The sequence below is a fragment of the Anas platyrhynchos genome, chromosome 6 (genome assembly GCF_047663525.1).
Source record: "Anas platyrhynchos isolate ZD024472 breed Pekin duck chromosome 6, IASCAAS_PekinDuck_T2T, whole genome shotgun sequence".
Lineage (NCBI taxonomy): Eukaryota > Metazoa > Chordata > Aves > Anseriformes > Anatidae > Anas > Anas platyrhynchos.
The window spans coordinates 26,250,265-26,267,571 of NC_092592.1; the positions used below are offsets into that span (position 1 = coordinate 26,250,265).

The 17,307-nt window shown below is 33.5% G+C and overlaps 1 protein-coding gene across 6 annotated transcripts in view; it reads right to left on the reverse strand.

Annotated features, from left to right (window-relative positions):
- The window catches only part of ADGRA1 (adhesion G protein-coupled receptor A1), a 278,267-nt gene that overhangs the window by 156,879 nt on the left and 104,081 nt on the right, over nt 1–17,307 (reverse strand). For all 6 annotated transcript variants that reach the window (XM_038181087.2, XM_038181086.2, XM_027460805.3 and 3 more), the window contains 3 exons: nt 13,950–14,021; nt 3,681–3,752; nt 2,755–2,918 (listed from right to left, as the gene is read on the reverse strand). In XM_038181087.2, the coding sequence (XP_038037015.1) occupies nt 2,755–2,918; nt 3,681–3,752; nt 13,950–13,981 (268 nt within the window). In that variant the 5' untranslated portion in view covers nt 13,982–14,021. The remainder of the gene's footprint in view (nt 1–2,754; nt 2,919–3,680; nt 3,753–13,949; nt 14,022–17,307) is intronic.

A 17,307-nucleotide genomic window follows, 5' to 3' on the forward strand; every position in this document is an offset into this window, starting at 1 on the left:
AAAACTCATACAAGTCTTCACTCAGTGAAGAATTTAGCTTATAGAATCAACCTCTGGTGATGAAGACCACAAGGGAAAATCGCAGACATATCAGGCCTCAGGTGGAATTTACAGCACTGTGTTCAGGTATTCAGGAAAATGTAATTTTCCTCCTGTAAATTGAGTAAGTTTTATTTGGAGTCATGGAGAAACAGTAACAAGGCACTGCATGAAGCCAATTTCACAATCATTTTTTAGAAAGATACTCTGTCTATACTGTTATGAATTCACTGCAGTCCCTCGTATTTAAGTACAAGAATGCAAAACTATCTTTTATCATCAAACTACTTTTCAGCCTTATTTCCAACACTGTCAAAAATTGCTTTATAACCACATTTCTGAGAGCTGGAGATTTTTGTTAAAGAAGATTTAAATAGCTCTTATAAGCTGTTAATGAAATATGGAAGCAGAGTCATGAATTCCAAACTATGCCATTACTTAGATTAACTTTTATAAAAATCCCAAAGCACTTTTCTAACTGCTGAATGGGTCACTTCTTTGGCTACCTTAAGTTATCAGATGCATGAGAAAGATTTGCCAGGAAGGAATTTGAAAGATGATTTCATGTCCCATCAAAATGTGAAATAGATGTAAAAAGCTCATGGCAAACTGCATGCTATATTGTAGGTAGAAGGATTTCTTTTACCGTTTAGTTTCCTCTCCATTCCCTTTCACATACTTCGACTTTTTGGTTCATTCCCTATCTACCCTGTGAAGATCTTTGCCATTTCTCTTCTATTTTTTTCTCTCTTCCATTCTCCTGTTCTTTTCTCATCTTGTGACAATGATACCTCATGACCTCAACTAGCACATAGAAGGAAGAACAGTAACTCTAAATACAAATGTCTGACAGTATGGAAGATGTTCACAGGCAGAAGTCTTCAATTTTTAAACTACTTCTTAATATTTTCTTTAAGATATGCTTCATTTGATTAGCTCTATGCATATTTCAACGCATACTACCCTAAAAACATTCTCAATAGTTGTTATTATTTCAGTGCCAGACAGCCTTCCATTACACCTAAGTTCAAATTAAGTTACTGAAAATAAAATTGCTAAATGTTGCGGGCATCATGATTTGCCCAACAGATATGAACACCATGAAGTATGTGGCAGGCACTAGAGAGCAAGTGGAATGCTCAGCATATATAATCAACAGGAAGCTCTCTGCAGATATTAAAAGCAGTGTCAAGTTATTGGCAGTCATTACAAACCCTGTCAAGTGTTCTGGACATTATAAATAGCAGTAAGAACTAGAAAGGTATTACAAATTCTGTATCAAGTGTGGAATGGAGTCCTATTTGGATTTTGGGTATGACATCCTGAGAAACTGCTCTCAGTTTCATTTCATCTGTAGAATTTGAAGGCACATTCACTGGCAACCTGGAAGTACCAATTAACAGTCCTTAATTGATTCTTCTGATCATTCCACCATTTTCAGGAGGAGGACTTTTCCTGCTGGGAAATGGATCTCTATTAAGATACCCATGCTGGGTCTCTGTAAAGTAAGAGCTCACTCACTTGAACTCTCAAAAGAGTTTGAGAGGGATTGCAGATTTTGAAATGTTCATTAATGCAGACTACTGGAAACTTCTCTCCCTTTCCCTCACAAGAGCACATTCCTTAAGATCCAGGCAGGTATCTGCGCTTCCTTAACAATTCAGCCGCTGGACCATTTGTGGTCTACAGCCTATAACATCTCTCCCAACTTGTAAAGGTCTGCATTGGTTGTTGTTAAAACCAAATTTTTTGTTATGACTCTAGTCAACCCTGATCTGCCTTCTGCTAGAAATGTGTTAGCAACATACAGAATTCCTCTTGTGGTTATCAGAATAAAAGTGTGTCATTCCTTTAGTTTCTGTATGGCATCAGCAAAGTCTCCACCCAGCAATTTTCTGTCATTCAAGAAAGTCAAGATTCTGTGATTAATATTTATTCATCAAATCATATTTCTGATCATGGAATCCAACAGCATAATCTCAGGCAAGGATATTTCCTCTGAACTATATGTTACTTATAAAATCTCTGGTGTTTGGTTTTTTTTGGTCTTTTTTTTTTTTTGGTCTATCCTTTGCTCTGCAGTGTTTGGCAAGAAATTAATTTTCTTTACTCATTCATACATTTTCTTGTTTATTTGTTACCTCATACTATATCCATCGTGTTTGCTATGGTGGAAAACCTTTCTTAGAAAGTGATTCGCATAAAGAATTTGCCTAACTAAAGCTCACTGTAAAAATCATACCATGTCCTGGGGATGAATAAAGTGTATAGTACAGGTTTATAAAAATGAAAGATACAAAAATGATATCTGACACTTATGTCAGAGATATAACTGAAAGGAACTGAAAGGAACATTCTCTAAATCCCTGTAGGAATCCTCAGGTTCATGCAATAAACCTGAGCTTAGAGCTACCATTATATATGCATGTTTATATATTAAGCAACATGAATTTAGGATTTAAATCTGGACAAAGGTGTTCTCTAAATATATGTATTGTTCTGGATGAAATAAGAATACTGTAATTTTTCCATTCTCTTTAAATATTAGTTGCATTTCCTGTGCAGTATATCTGAATTTATTGTCCCTACAAGAAAACCAGAGTTACTAACTTTTTGCATCACTAAAAAACAAACAAACAAACAAAACAACAACAACAAAACCACACACACTTTTCTCTATTCCATTTCTATTTGTAATACTAAGTCACAGCTCACCACATATCAGCTGGTTTTCCTTCAGGTTACGAAATGACAGTCCTTGTAAAGCACTAGGGTAAGCACAAACTGTTTCCTCTGCGATTCGGACTGAAGTATTTCTGGCCCATTGCAAGACCCATTTTAGATTACAGTCACAAATGAGTGAATCAGTGTTGAAATGCCTAGAAAGGCAAAGAAACATCACAACTGGTGTACGTATACTTCTCAGAAACATACTTAAACACTTGTTAGATTAAAATTATCTAACTCTAAAGACAAATATACATAGACATATAAGTAATTACCAAGATATCCTGATTAATTAATAGACATTGTCCCCATTTTAATGGCTTCCAAGACATTATGGAAAAAATTGGTTTTGGTTAGAGAACAGTAATCAGTATCACTGATTACTGAATTAAATTTGAGGAGATGGTGGAAGGTCATACTTTAACATACATTTCCTTACTAAAAAAAAAAACAACTCCTTTAAGAAGAAACTTAACTTTGGAAACACCCAATATACATTTTAAATCTCAGAGAGGTGCATTTAATATAAATAACTGGGAACCATTATAATTCTAGAAAAGTATTTAACATGAGTGTTTTTTTGCATTCAGAATTATCAGAAAATGTAGTGAAGGCAAACATGGAAAGGAATGATAAAGAAAAAAGAAAAAAGAAACAAACAGGAATGCCAGTCAGGATGGCCAATCTGGGCTTGTCAGGAACAGGGTCAAGTTGTCAGCACTAACTGATAGTGCTGAAATAGACAATAGACATATTGTCTATATGTGCTGACGTATCTAGACACTGATAACAAAACATATTTTATATTTCTAATGCATTCATGGCAACAATCCTCTTTGAATTCATATTCAACATTTATACATTTATTGCAATGTTTTTCCTGACTATTTCAGAATGTAGAGGATCATACTTACAGTGCTTTCAGAGCTAGCAGCTCAGAAAAAAGTCCATTCATGAGGCTTGAAAAAATATTACCTGACAAATTCCTAGAAAAAAAAAGATATTTACAGTCAGTTACAACAAGTACAAGAAAATAAAATTGTTATATAGTATAATTTTCAAAATGCTAATTAAAAATCTGCTTTCTTGACAACAATAAAAGCAAATTTAAATTTGTACATTGCTTTTTCATAAATAACAACAATCAAGTCAAATCATGAAATTTTACTCCTTTTATTTTCACAGCAGGTGTACATACAATTCACTCTGTCTAATAAACAGGAATACCAGTACATATTTAATAGAAGTAATATATTCTAGAATTTAAATGGAATTATTCATACAATGATTAGTCAGGGAGAACTATGTTGTAATTTTACTGTACATGTAGAATGCCACTGCAAGGTAAAGAAATAAAAACATAATAATTTAATAACACAGAAGACCTCAAGGAATTTATGGGAATACTAATGAGTTTTCAAAGTAACTAAACAGTTTTATTGTGAAGGGTTTTAAATAAACAGATTTTCCCATGCTTAAATTCTTATGGACATTTGCATCTTAACTACTATTTCATTATATTTTTGGTCTTGATGTTTGAACAGTTTAAGCTGAATACTTGCATACAAATGTAATTTAATATTGCCTAGTTTAGTAGTATTGTTGTGCCAGTGTCCTAACAATAAAAACAAACAAAAACCATAAATGCTTATCAAGTAATACTGCCTTTTTCTATATCAGTAAACCAAAAATCAGTGCAGTACAAGCTTAACATTTCATAAAGCATGAACTATGTAATTAGTTTTTGAAATACTGATAATATGTTCCTTTCTATCCAATGCCTGAAGCTACATATCTGAATCGAAGGATGGCTACAAAATTTCAACTGTTGGTGAAATTCCATATTTCTTCACTGGAGACTTGTTGTTACATATAGAAAATAATTTATTCTGCCAAAGAGAATTGATTCATTACTTTTTCATTGAAAATTTTGTTTTTATAATCACTGATTTTACTATACTTATGACTATAAGGTAAAAAACATACATTAAACTGAATATTCAAACTCACATCAGGACAAATATTCCAACAAGAGGTAAAAGATGTGAACCAACTTCATGAAGCAGAGAAAAACAGAAATATGAAGCATACTCTCTACAGAAACATTTACAGATACACAAATAAATAAATTCATAGACAAAAGAAGAGAATACATTGCAAAGTTTCAAATTATGTCAATAAAGTTATGGAGCCTTCTTGAAACAATAATTAATCTTATTTTCATATTCTAGACAATTCTTGAAGTGCATTTTTTTAATCAAAAAAGAAGAAAAAGAAAAAAAAAAAGAAAAGAAAAGAAAAGAAAAGAAAAGAAAAGAAAAGAAAAGAAAAGAAAAGAAAAGAAAAGAAAAGAAAAGAAAAGAAAAGAAAAGAAAAGAAAAGAAAAGAAAAGAAAAGAAAAGAAAAGAAAAGAAAAGAAAAGAAAAGAAAAGAAAAGAAAAGAAAAGAAAAGAAAGAAAGAAAATGAAAATGAACTTTGAACACTTGAAATTGTCATGGTAGCCTAAAGCAAAACTCTACTATTGCAGAAAAAATAATTGGCTCAGATAAGTTAAGTTAAATTATTTCTCATTATACTGAGTGACAATAAGTTGTTGCTATAATTGAGGTCATTGCTAGTATTTTATCTAACTGTGCACCTTTAATACAGTTGTGGTGCAAAGCTCTTGGAAATGGAAGGGCTTTCAAATATATCTTGAAGTGTGGGTGGCCTCTTTACTTCATATTAAATGGATCTACTGATTCTTATTGGACATAAGCCCTGACTAGGTACATGCTGAAGCAGCTCAGTGAACCAGGACCTCAAAACGGCTAAGTCAGAAACTGATAACGTTTACATTGAAGTAGATCAGAAGAAGCTCCACTAATATGAAATCTGTTACAGTAGTATACAGTTACTAGCAGAGGACAATCATGTTGAACTGAAGGACAGTGAAAGCAATCTGCCTAGCCTTGCATGGATGGCAGTCAGGTGGGAGAAACACGGGTTTCTTCTTTCTCCCATACCCCACTAAAATATGACAACAGTTCCAATTTTATGCAAATCCCCTTTTTTCCCTTAAATAGCTCACCGGACTTCATATAGAAAAATAAAAAGAACATCAATTCTGAAATTTGGTAATTCTGGTTGGACCGAAGTTTTATGTCTGGTCAATATTTCAGAAAACAAGATAAAACTAGGGATCATTTCCATCAGGGTTGAGCAGATGTATAGTAGCTATGCACCTGCCAATGATGTCCATCCTACATCTACTGAATCTATGTACTTTCCATAGGACCTACCAAACACACAGAGATACCTAGCCAGAACTGACTTTTGTTAACCTAAAAATGTATGTTCTACTAACAGATTTGTTGTTTCTTTTTATCATGACAGAGAAATATGTAACCCTTTTCTTCAGTGCTTTTACCAAGTGCTGGAATAATTGAGTTAAAGTTGGCACAAAGCCAGCAAATGAGTTTTCAGGTTCTTTCATATTCTTCTGCCAATGACTTGGTTTGAAGTTTCCATATTACTATTGCTAATTCGCAAACCAGGATGCATTTTCAGTGCTTTTACAGTGCTGTGTAAGTCAGAAAGAAATACACTAATATGCCCAAGAAACACCTAATTACAATGCAGAAGACTAGATCTCCAGCAGTGGGAATAGCTTCTTCTCTAAATCTTCAGATGTATTAAATCATCCCGATAACTGAGCACTTTTGAGATAGATATCTGCAGCATGCTGCAGATTCTTGGTTCTGTTGGTTCACATGCTGTTTATATTCTGTATTAAAATATCTCCATATCCACAGTTCTGTGAAATTCCACTATTTCAGATACATTAAAACCCCACTCTAGCTTGATTTAAAAGGACATTTTTTCTAAAAACATCTCTATCACCTAGTTTTCAAACATTTCAAACATAACAAATTAATGCACTCCAAAGCTGATAACACTTACAATGCCATTAACTTATTCCATTAACAGAAACATGTGCTCTCTATCAGAAGTAAACCATTTTAGTTTTATGCACAAGGTCCTGCAGTTATTTTTTCATATACCAAAAACTCTAGAGTTTTTACATAAATTAATAAAACACTTTTGCCAGAAGCTTTAATATAAATAACACATAACCATAAAACAGTCAAATGTATCTCGAAGGACTGTTTTCAGGCAAAATACAGGTGGAAGCAGGCATATATGAATACGAAGCATGCTTTGCTTTTATGAGCAGTATTAAAAAGCAGAGGCTGAATGCAAGGGTGATAGATTCATTTTCTGTGCAAAAAGACTGGGATACAAGGGCTAAAAATCTACAGTAGAAATAGAAATGTTCTGGTGCATGCTTTCACTGTGTTACTGAGATGGGGTCCATACAATTCACCGTGTTACTAGTTTTGTACGTTATCTCTGGCACCATACAAAGGGGTTATTTGCTCTAATCACCGCTACAAAGTCACACGAGAATTTATGGTGTAATAATATCATAAAGTTTGATGCTGATGATGATTCAAAGACAGGATGACAAATAAATCAGATGTGCTGTAATCAAACAATTGGAAGTAAAGAGGAAGGCTTGTTTTGAACTTCTAAAAGATACAGTAGTAGCTATCAAAATAGGTTTCAGGCTGCAACATTTCTGAACCTGAAGGGCTAACATGATTGACTAATAAAATGAAATCTGGTATATCGGTACAGTGGCACTACCCCAGTACTCTGCAGCTCTTGATATTTAGATTAGGTATAAACAGAATTAATGAGGATGGCAGTTCTGTTACCTACCAGAAATATATTTGCATACATCATTCTGGAACAAAGCACTGAAACATGGCCACTGAGGGGCCAAAGGAGATTTAGAAGATTTGTTGCATTCAATTATGTCACTCCTAGTTAGAATATGTGCACCTCATCACAGCATAAACACAGCCAAATGGTAATATATAAGCCAAAAAAGTTAAGCTAATATCTTTGAAGACAACAAATCTTCCCTTATGCTGTCTGATGCACTGTTAAATCCAACTGTCATATGATGTGAAAGCATTTTGGAATCATTTTCCAAGTACAAATCATCAGATCCAAGAAGGTGTAAAAATTAGATCAGTCCCAAGGAACATAATCACAACTCACTGGCTGCAGTAATTTCAGGAGCGGAGCTGTGTGAAATTTTAAATTTCATTAGTAACTTGAAATTCAAGTCCTATTCACTAAAATATACATCCTGAATACAATCTGACTAAAAGACTTTTTCTACGTACATTATCAAGAAGCTTAGATTTTCTTTGGATTTTGTATGTGTGCATCTTTTCAAAACAATACTGATTTTGTTTTTGTTTTTGTTTTTATTTATTTATTTATTTATTTATTATATAACATAAATTTAAGAAGCCAGCTGTCCTGAACAAAATACACTGCACAAAATCACTAAGCCTTTTGAAAACTCCTTACATTATTCCCGAATGTTCAGGCAAGTTTCATCTTTCATTTTAGTGAAGAATTTAAGCATACCTTTACCCTACTGAGTTTAAATATATTCATCACATTACTTGATTAAAAATGTATGTCAGTTCAGGCCTAGAGCTGACCTTGTACTATTTTTTATTTTCCAGCTGAATCAGACTTAGATTTTACAAGGCCAAGCATACTGCATTTTGTCCCACCTGATTTTGTGTTTGTAAAGAGTACAAGAAAGCCTCATCTATGTAGTTCACAGAAGGTGCATAAAGATTTACGTCCTTTGCTCTTTCCGGTGGACTCACGGCTCTCCCTGCTGGTTTTGATAACAGCCTGCAAAGATCCTTCTGTACTTCATTTCTGCTAAATTAACACAGGAGAGCTCTAATTACCACAGTCAACAATTGCATAAATTAGCGTATACGTATATATCTTTATAGTGCTCCTTTAGTAATCTAAACCATACTTGGTGGCTATGAAACCAGCTTTTTCTTAAAGAATTGTCTTCTTTTCCTTAGTATAATTCTATACACTGATGTTACATTAAGTAAATGCTGCTCCATACCATTTTCAGAGAGCATACTCCTGAAATTATAAGTAATCAGTAGATTACTTAACAAAGATATCAGTAGCAACAGAAAGGTAACTTACTCTATTTTACACATTATAATAATTTGATTCTGGGTTTTGTGTATAAAATTCCAAGGTGGGGAAAAAGCTAGAAAGCATTAGAAAGGTGGCATCAACCTGAAGTCACCAAAAAATCACTAGTTCTTACATCAGAGATTACAAACTGAGATTACCAACTCAAATAATTATCATCAACATTATGTCATTAATCAGATTTCTGAGATTGAGGAGCAATTAGCATTATGAATGGCAAGGATCAGTTCCTCTTGACTGAGATGATAGCTGCAATTCTTCACAATATAATCGCTGACCCAACAAGAGTAATGCTACTTTTGACTCTGGTTTGGTAAGGAGGACAGTACATATAAAAGAGAAAGTCATAACTTTTGATACAGCAATCATAAACTGATTTATCTGAGATGAAAGGGAAATTTAGACTGATCTATGATTAGGCCTCTCACTTCCAAAGGACAGACTTTTGAAAAAATAATAAAAAATAATAAAGTAACTGGAGAGGAAGTATTAAAGTAGATGTACTGGAATATGGGATAACCTCAATAGAATAATCAATTGTATAAAGGCAATTTAAAACCCAAATAAGAAAATTGAGAGACAGGTAAAGTGAATAAATAGCCAAATCTTAAATCATGAATAAGAATTCCATTTTTAAAAAGAGCAAAGAAGATATCCTATAATAATCAGAAAAGGCTAGCAACAATCCAGAAAGGGATTATGAATACCAAAAATTAACTTACTCTTTGCAAATTTTGCTAAAACAAGGGTTGTTAGTATATTAAACAATTCTTTTTACAAATAAGTAGTGAAGAAAGTAGATCATACATATCCTAAATATATCTCATTACTACTATGTCTATCTGTTCAGTAATGGTGGTCTTTTGGATTACATGCATTTATGGGAAAAGCATACATTAGCTTCCAGAAATGATCTTTCTTCCTAAGACCACCTACAGGATGACTCGTAAACTGCAGAACTAGTTAAAATCCATAAAAAGCTGGGCAGCTAGAGACCTTCTAGGCTAGTCCCAGTCAATAAATAAATAAATAGTATATTTATGTTTTTCCTGTTTCTGTAGTATCATGTTAGATATATACTAAAATCAATTAATAATTTTCCTTGACTAGAAAATCCATGATCTTTTTATATGCTTACATGATAAATCTTCAATTTCAATTTTGATTTTTTCCTCCATTTTCAATTTCCCAACATTTTTTCTATTTTTCTTTCTTTTAAAACTCACTTAGTAGCTGCGTCAAAACAAGTGAGGTAAGGCTAACAGGTCTACCAGAATCATCATTTTTTTTCCACTGACATACACACATAACATCCATAAAGATGGGATGCAGAAAGAAATGAAGACCCTGAGGCTAACTGCATTTATTGTAAGATACTGCAAGCTAATAATGGGAAGGATAGAAGGGAGGGGAGTGAGATGTTACTGGTGTTCTGCAGAAATCATCCTGTGACTACTCAGTGCTTTCACTAATGCTTCTGGCTCAGAAATGTAAACATATGAAAATAAAATCTGGTAATAACAAAACCAAGAACTGGTCAATATTAAGAGAACTACAGAATCATAGAACCATCTCGGTTGGCAAAGACCTTCAAGATCATTAAGTTCAACCATCAACCTGACCCACCAAGTCCCATCTATATCCCTTAGTGCCACATCTGCACCTTTTAAATACCTTCAGGGATGGGGACTCCACCCCTTCTCCCTGGGGTTCCAAGCATTTTCCAATGCTTGACCAACCCCTCTGTGAAAAAACTCTTCCTAATGTCCAATATAAACTTCCCCTAGTACAACTTGACTGTTTCCTCCTGTCCAAGAAGTCATTTTGTACAAGAGGTGAATGCTCTTGATGATGAGAAGTCTAGTAATTTCATTAAATAATATTATTCAAAGTGATATGTGTAACAAGAATGCCACCTGAGAATTACAATTAATTAATTCAAATTTCAGCTATAAACCACAGCCACAGAGGAAAACAATAAAGAATGCCCTGAGCCTATACCTGCTAGGAAATGAAAACTAGCCTCATATTGAGGAAAACATAAATATTTACCTAGGATGCACAAAAAGACTAGATGCTAGAAAACACTGTGTTAGTGATAACATATAGGGAACTAATGAAACTCTGGATCTGCACACTCAAAAAACATCTGCAAACACTGGGACAGGGACTGAGTTAGGATACTAGAATGAGCAGGGATACATAAATCTTTACAAAAGGAAACTGCAATGTGCTGAAGTTTGTTCAGCCTGGAATCTACCAGGCTTTTAGTGGGCATACATGCCCTTTTCTGACATCTCCACTACAAGCAAAGGATATGGATATAGACTGCCATACTCATTCTTGATATTCAGAGGAAAGTAATAATACAGCTAAACACAGTCACAGAACAAATGCTGTACACTCACCGTGAGTCATTTTCTGTTCCTTATCATCACAAGATTGAAAGTCTGTATTTAACTTCTAATTGTTTTTTAAGATGCAGTTTGGAAGATTAATGAATAGAATTTTTAGATGTTTTCTTGAGACAGTAGAGATTTGAACAGTTTCTAATGAGGTTACTCCTAGTGTCTAGAAGCACCTTCCATTTAATAAGGTGGCTTCAGCAGTTTGAATTAAACATATCTCCTATGATAGTCTGATTTCATAGTCACAGTCACATTCAGCGTGCACCACAAAAGGAAAACCAGCAAACCACAAGGGTGAGTCAGGCTTGTCAAGTTTTGGAAACATGTCTGAGTAAAAGAGAGGTGGTCTCCACCCATTCATCAACTTACTATCAAGGCTTTTCCTATAATCTGTTCTCATTTGTTTACATCAGAGAAGATTTGGCATAATTACTCTCATTAATGCGATCAGCAAGGCGTGCCAGATTTTGGCTTTTTACACAGTGTCATCTTGACCTCGTGGCAGATCTTTCTAGAAAGAGAAGATTTCCCTGTTTTTCTGAGGAAAAGCCATAACTGACTGGGGAGGAAGAAATAAAGTATGACGTTTGTACCATACTATGACACAGGACAGGACTGATTTCCCATTCCTGAATGAAGGTAGATATGGATAAAAATACAAAGCCCTCCTGGGTCTGGCCTTTTAAACCAGGATCCTGTCAATGTATCCTGTTGAGACAAGTGTATAACAAAATATTATTTCCTCCATTTATTTTTTCAGCCTTCAAATATTTGAGACCTACTATTTTCCTGAACAAGATAGGGCTTCTATAAATTCAGTAACCTTGCAGGGATTTTTATTTTATAACGTCCGTAGTCCCTTGACTTCATGTAAAAATTTTAACAGCATCCTGCAGCAAAATGTTCCATGTTCCACAGCTTAGTCTTTTGTTAAAATAAAATCAAAACAAATCCCCTCTGCTGCCCCGCATTTACCTCACAGTTTTTTCTGTACTGTGAGAGATGATAAAAAATTGGTTGCTGTTTGTCTCTGTATGTTATTCAGAATTTTACAGTCTTGTATCATACTCCCTTTCCTTTCAGTTGTCCTTTTCCCATCCAGGAAATTTGCAACCAAGTTATTTATTCCTAGTACTTCCCTATACTGTGCCACAGCTCTCACCTTTTTTTTTTTTTCTTTTTTCTTCTTTTTTTTCTTTCCCATGAACCTTTTCTAGCTTTGTTCATCTTTTTGAGCTGAGCAGACTGGAGTTGCCCATGTTATTTAAAGTGTGGGTTGTTGGCTTTTGAGTAGTAGAATGCGTGTTCTCTTATTTGTTCTCACATCCTTTAATAATATGGCCTAATTATTATTATTAATTTTTTAAGAGATACTGAGCAGATGTTTACATGGCATCATCCACTATAATCTCTAAACATCTTTCATGAGTTTTAATGATTAGTCCAGAACATACTGTTGGTCTTTTTTCCTCCCTCGAATCACTTAATGTTTACCTAAATTTCATCTCCCTTTTTCATCTCCCTTTTTACTGTGAAGTCATGGAGTCCTGTCCATTACTTCTGTCCTTCCACAAAATCAACCTTTACCCTGATTAATTCAAAAATCAACCTAATGCTCCGATTAACTTATATCTTTATATCTTTAGCAAACTTGGCCATTGCACATTTTATCCCTTCCTCCAAGTCATCTGATTCTCTCTAAAACTGAACATCCTGGGTATACTATCATAATCTTATTTTTTTTCTGATGGCTCCTTCTATAATAACCTGAAAATCTATTGATCACACATGCTCTCTGACATGCTTATGGGTATGCAAATTGATTGCATGTTCTAGGGCAGTTGTATGTGATAGATTAGTGACTTAGAAAGTACCATGACAAAAAATACGCACAATACAATACCTTAAATGGACAGTCTAAATTTGATATTTCTGAAGCAGTCAGAACTATCCTGATATTCCAGATTTAACTGATACTTTACATATTTTTTCTTCTGTTTACTTACATTCTTCTGTAATACTTTTTAGGAACAAAAAATATATATAACATTCTAATTGATCTCTAATGGATAGAAGGAGCAATATATCCATTTTCACAGAATTTTTTCACAGAATTTCTAGGTTGGAAGAGACCTCAAGATCATCGAGTCCAACCTCTGACCTAACACTAACAGTCCCCACTAAACCATATCCCTAAGCTCTACATCTAAACGTCTTTTAAAGACTTCCAGGGATGGGGACTCCACCACTTCCCTGGGCAGCCTGTTCCAGTGTCTAACAACCCTTTCGGTAAAGAAGTTCTTCCTAACATTCAACCTAAAACTTTCTAACCAGTGTAAGTCTCAACTTTGTGAATCATCATTTTTTTGCTTGACCTTTATTTGTTTCCAAAACATGCAAACACAAATGTCACATTCAGTCTCTTTACAATGTGAAAATGAAATATGTTCAATTTAATTCTTTGGAGTTCCGATAGATTTTACATTTACAAATAGAAATAGAAACCTCAAAATGTCAAGTAATTACAATCATGGGCTCAGCAGAGACTCTTTGTTTTCATAGGAAGACTATATTAAATTAATTTTGATGTAATGTAAGTTTATTGCCAACTGTATTCAGGTAGGCCATGTAACAGTATGGATTTCTCCTGTTTAAAACAAGAATGGTATTATACTCACAATTTATGAAGACTGTTAAGTCCAACAAACATTTCTGGTGTTAGGCAACCAATTCTGTTATTTGAGAGATCCCTGAAATTAAAAAATAATTATAATGGTGAAACATTAGTTCTGTGTTATTTGTGTACACATCCACATAACTACATAGAGTCTCTAATTTTAATGCCTAAGAAATTAGAGGAATTAGAATTTTTAATCGAATTAAACAGCTTTCACAATTTTAAATAAATGTTATTAAGCAATATTCCACAATTAAACATAATGCACTCCAATTTAAACTAATTGCATTAAAATGTGTTTTAATGTAACAAATAAATAAATAAATAAATTTTATGTAACAAATAAATAAATAAATAAATAAATTATCTTTAAAATAATTTTCCATATCAAATTTACTTGCACCTGTTTGTTTACCAATGAAAAATGTTATGTTCTGCATTTTATTGTATGCAACATTTAACCAAGATTGACACTTTTACTGTTTACTAATGTCTCAAATCATAGACATCATTTCTTGCTGAAGAAATCACATAAGCCAGGGGGCAATTAAAGTTTTAGCTAGTAAGGTCAGTCTTGCTAAGTATTTGACAAACTCTTCTAAGACAAATACTATGTCTGTCTCAGACTACAAATGATACAAAGCATTATGTTCTGTACCTCCTGTCTACAGAAAGGTGAATGAATGTTTTCTGTACAACTCATACATACAACAAAATGCATAGAATCCTTCTAGAAAGGAGATAAAAATAGGTATAAACAATGATAACAATAGAAATACTGCCCTTGGAGTATTCTGAAATAACATTTAATTTTCAAATGTTTGATTTTCAACTTTGACTATAGTATTCCTTCTTATCAAGTTTTTTATATATGTATATAATTTCACTTATGTAAGGATTTTAAATGATTATAGATCTTTAAAAACATTAAAATTTATCTGAACATTATGAATTTATTTTTGTTAAAGAACCAGAGGTAGCCTTCTAAGTCCTTTGTTGCATTGTGCGGATTCCCTATTTTTCTATTGCTATATGAGAACACAAAAATCAAAACAGGAGAATAAAGATAAATCCAGTTGGTGCTTTCATGGAGACATATCCAATCAGCTAGTATGAAAAGGCAATTTCTTCAGAATTTGCCTTCAGAATTCAGAAGGCTTCAGACAAAGAATATACTGTTGTGCAATTAAACGATGAAACATTGCATTAGAATGGAAATATTTCTTAAATGCTAATCAGGGACATTAAGTAGACAACAGCTGAAGAAAATAATCTGGATAACAATATAGTGCATTAATTGCATATTAGCAGTTATTCTTTAAATTTTCCTAATAAAAGCTACATAGAAGACTTAAACATGCAAACTTAAGGCAAACACATATATTTATCTTTCTTTTAGAACAGATACACAGTAAACAAGAACTCACCCAGAATTCTCAGTTGGGTGACTTTCTTTTGGCCTAAGCAAAGTTTGAACACATACAGAAGAAATGCATCACAGTGTGGAGCATAATTTGGGTAGGAAGAGTAAATTTTACCTACACTAATCAAAATAAGTACGTATTTCTCAACACGTGACACAGCAAAATAGTATTTTTAACAAAGCAAAAGGCTATGTACATGTCCTCTTCTCAAAGCCTTTTTCAGTGTTATTTTCACAGTAACATGTACATGGCTGAAGTCCCTATATTGTAGAACCTGCTTTTTAAAGCAAAAAGAAAAGACTGCTTCTTGCGCGTTCTTCCAGAATAATACATATTATATTAGGTATAATTCAATTCATAATGTACAGAACTGGTGTTCCTTTTCAGGAGAAAGACATTCAGTTTAATAATGTTGACTTGTAAAATTGATGCTAGAGAAACCAAGACTCTCCCCTGTTGAATAACCAAGTGCAGTAATTCTAGTGCTTCATAAATTTTCAATTTTCAACAATTTTCTGTGTACCTTTTTGCGTAAACCCTTGAAATAATTCAGTTTTTCATTCAAATACAAATTATAAGAGTTCTCCGAATTATTCACAGAGAACATTTTGATGTTGACAGCCTGCAGTTTATCTGCCTGACTTGCCATAGTTGTATCTCCTGCAATTGCCCATTTACATCAAATTCTACTTTTCACGGAATCATTTATATTTTATATGTGAAATAAGAGGATATGAGTGTAAAGTACAGTCATACAGTAATGATTGTATTCAGCATTCAACAAGAGTTTACACTATTTATTGCTTTTGCTCAATTGTCTGTTACTCTGCACAACAGTGTAGAGATTTATTTGTGTTGTTGTTTTTTTTTTTTTACCATGAAAAAATGATTTGTATGAAATTTGAAAATCTTGTAATTAATCAACTCATTGTCTCTCAGTTGTTCCCAGTGTTACTTGCTCATACCAGAAAAAATGTTTTGTTGTTGTTGTTGTTTTGCTTTTTCTTTTTAGATTTAGCATGAGACATCGCAACATAGCCATCCCTTGTTTACAGAAGAGAAATTTAATCTCACTTTTCCCAAAGCCTAATGACTTCACCTTCTTGGACTTTGGTAGCTGACCTAAGGCTTCACCTGTGCAGTCTTCAAATGTCCAACCCAGGACTTGTACAGGTTTCACGATTTTCCCACCAGAGGTCAGGGTTGTGTTATTAGACTATACGGCCAAAGCAATAATTAGAGCTCATTTTGATCACTTCATTTTGTTGTTATCCCTATATACAGAGTGAGCAAGAAAGTTTCAACTTCATTTTTTTTATGGCATTTAAAAAAAAAACAAAAAAACAAAGCATATTCTGCTCTGACTTCATATGTATCATGTCTTTTGATCAAACACTAAAACTCACTGCTAGGTGTGTGATCAGAGCTGGAAGTCTTTTAATTACAGCATGCAATTCGAGAATTTAACCTCAGAGCAAAAAAGCAGAATGATCCATAAATTTGTTTTCCTGTAGATTTGCATTACTCCTCATTTAAATCTTAGCATTCCTCTAAAATAATGTTTTCTCACAGGTCTCTTCACACATGAGACAGCATACATGATGGCTAGGCAGACCTCTGTCAGCCTTCTCAGCAAGTACATGGCCACTTGGATGCATTCACTTGGAAAATTATAAAGAGGATTCTTAGTTCTTCTCACCTGTTCTTCAAGGTGAGAAAAATTACAGAGGCTTTAGCCCTTGTTAATTTAAAATGAAAAGCCCCACCTCAATGACATGTAGTAACTTTGATAAGTTCTTACAAATATTGCTTAGTAATCAAGCAGTACTTCTGAAAGCACTTTGATAAGATTTTCAGTACAAGAATGCAAGAATGATGGACAGGAGATAAATTATATAAGTCTCTTTCCTTAAAAATAATAATTAAAAAAATAAT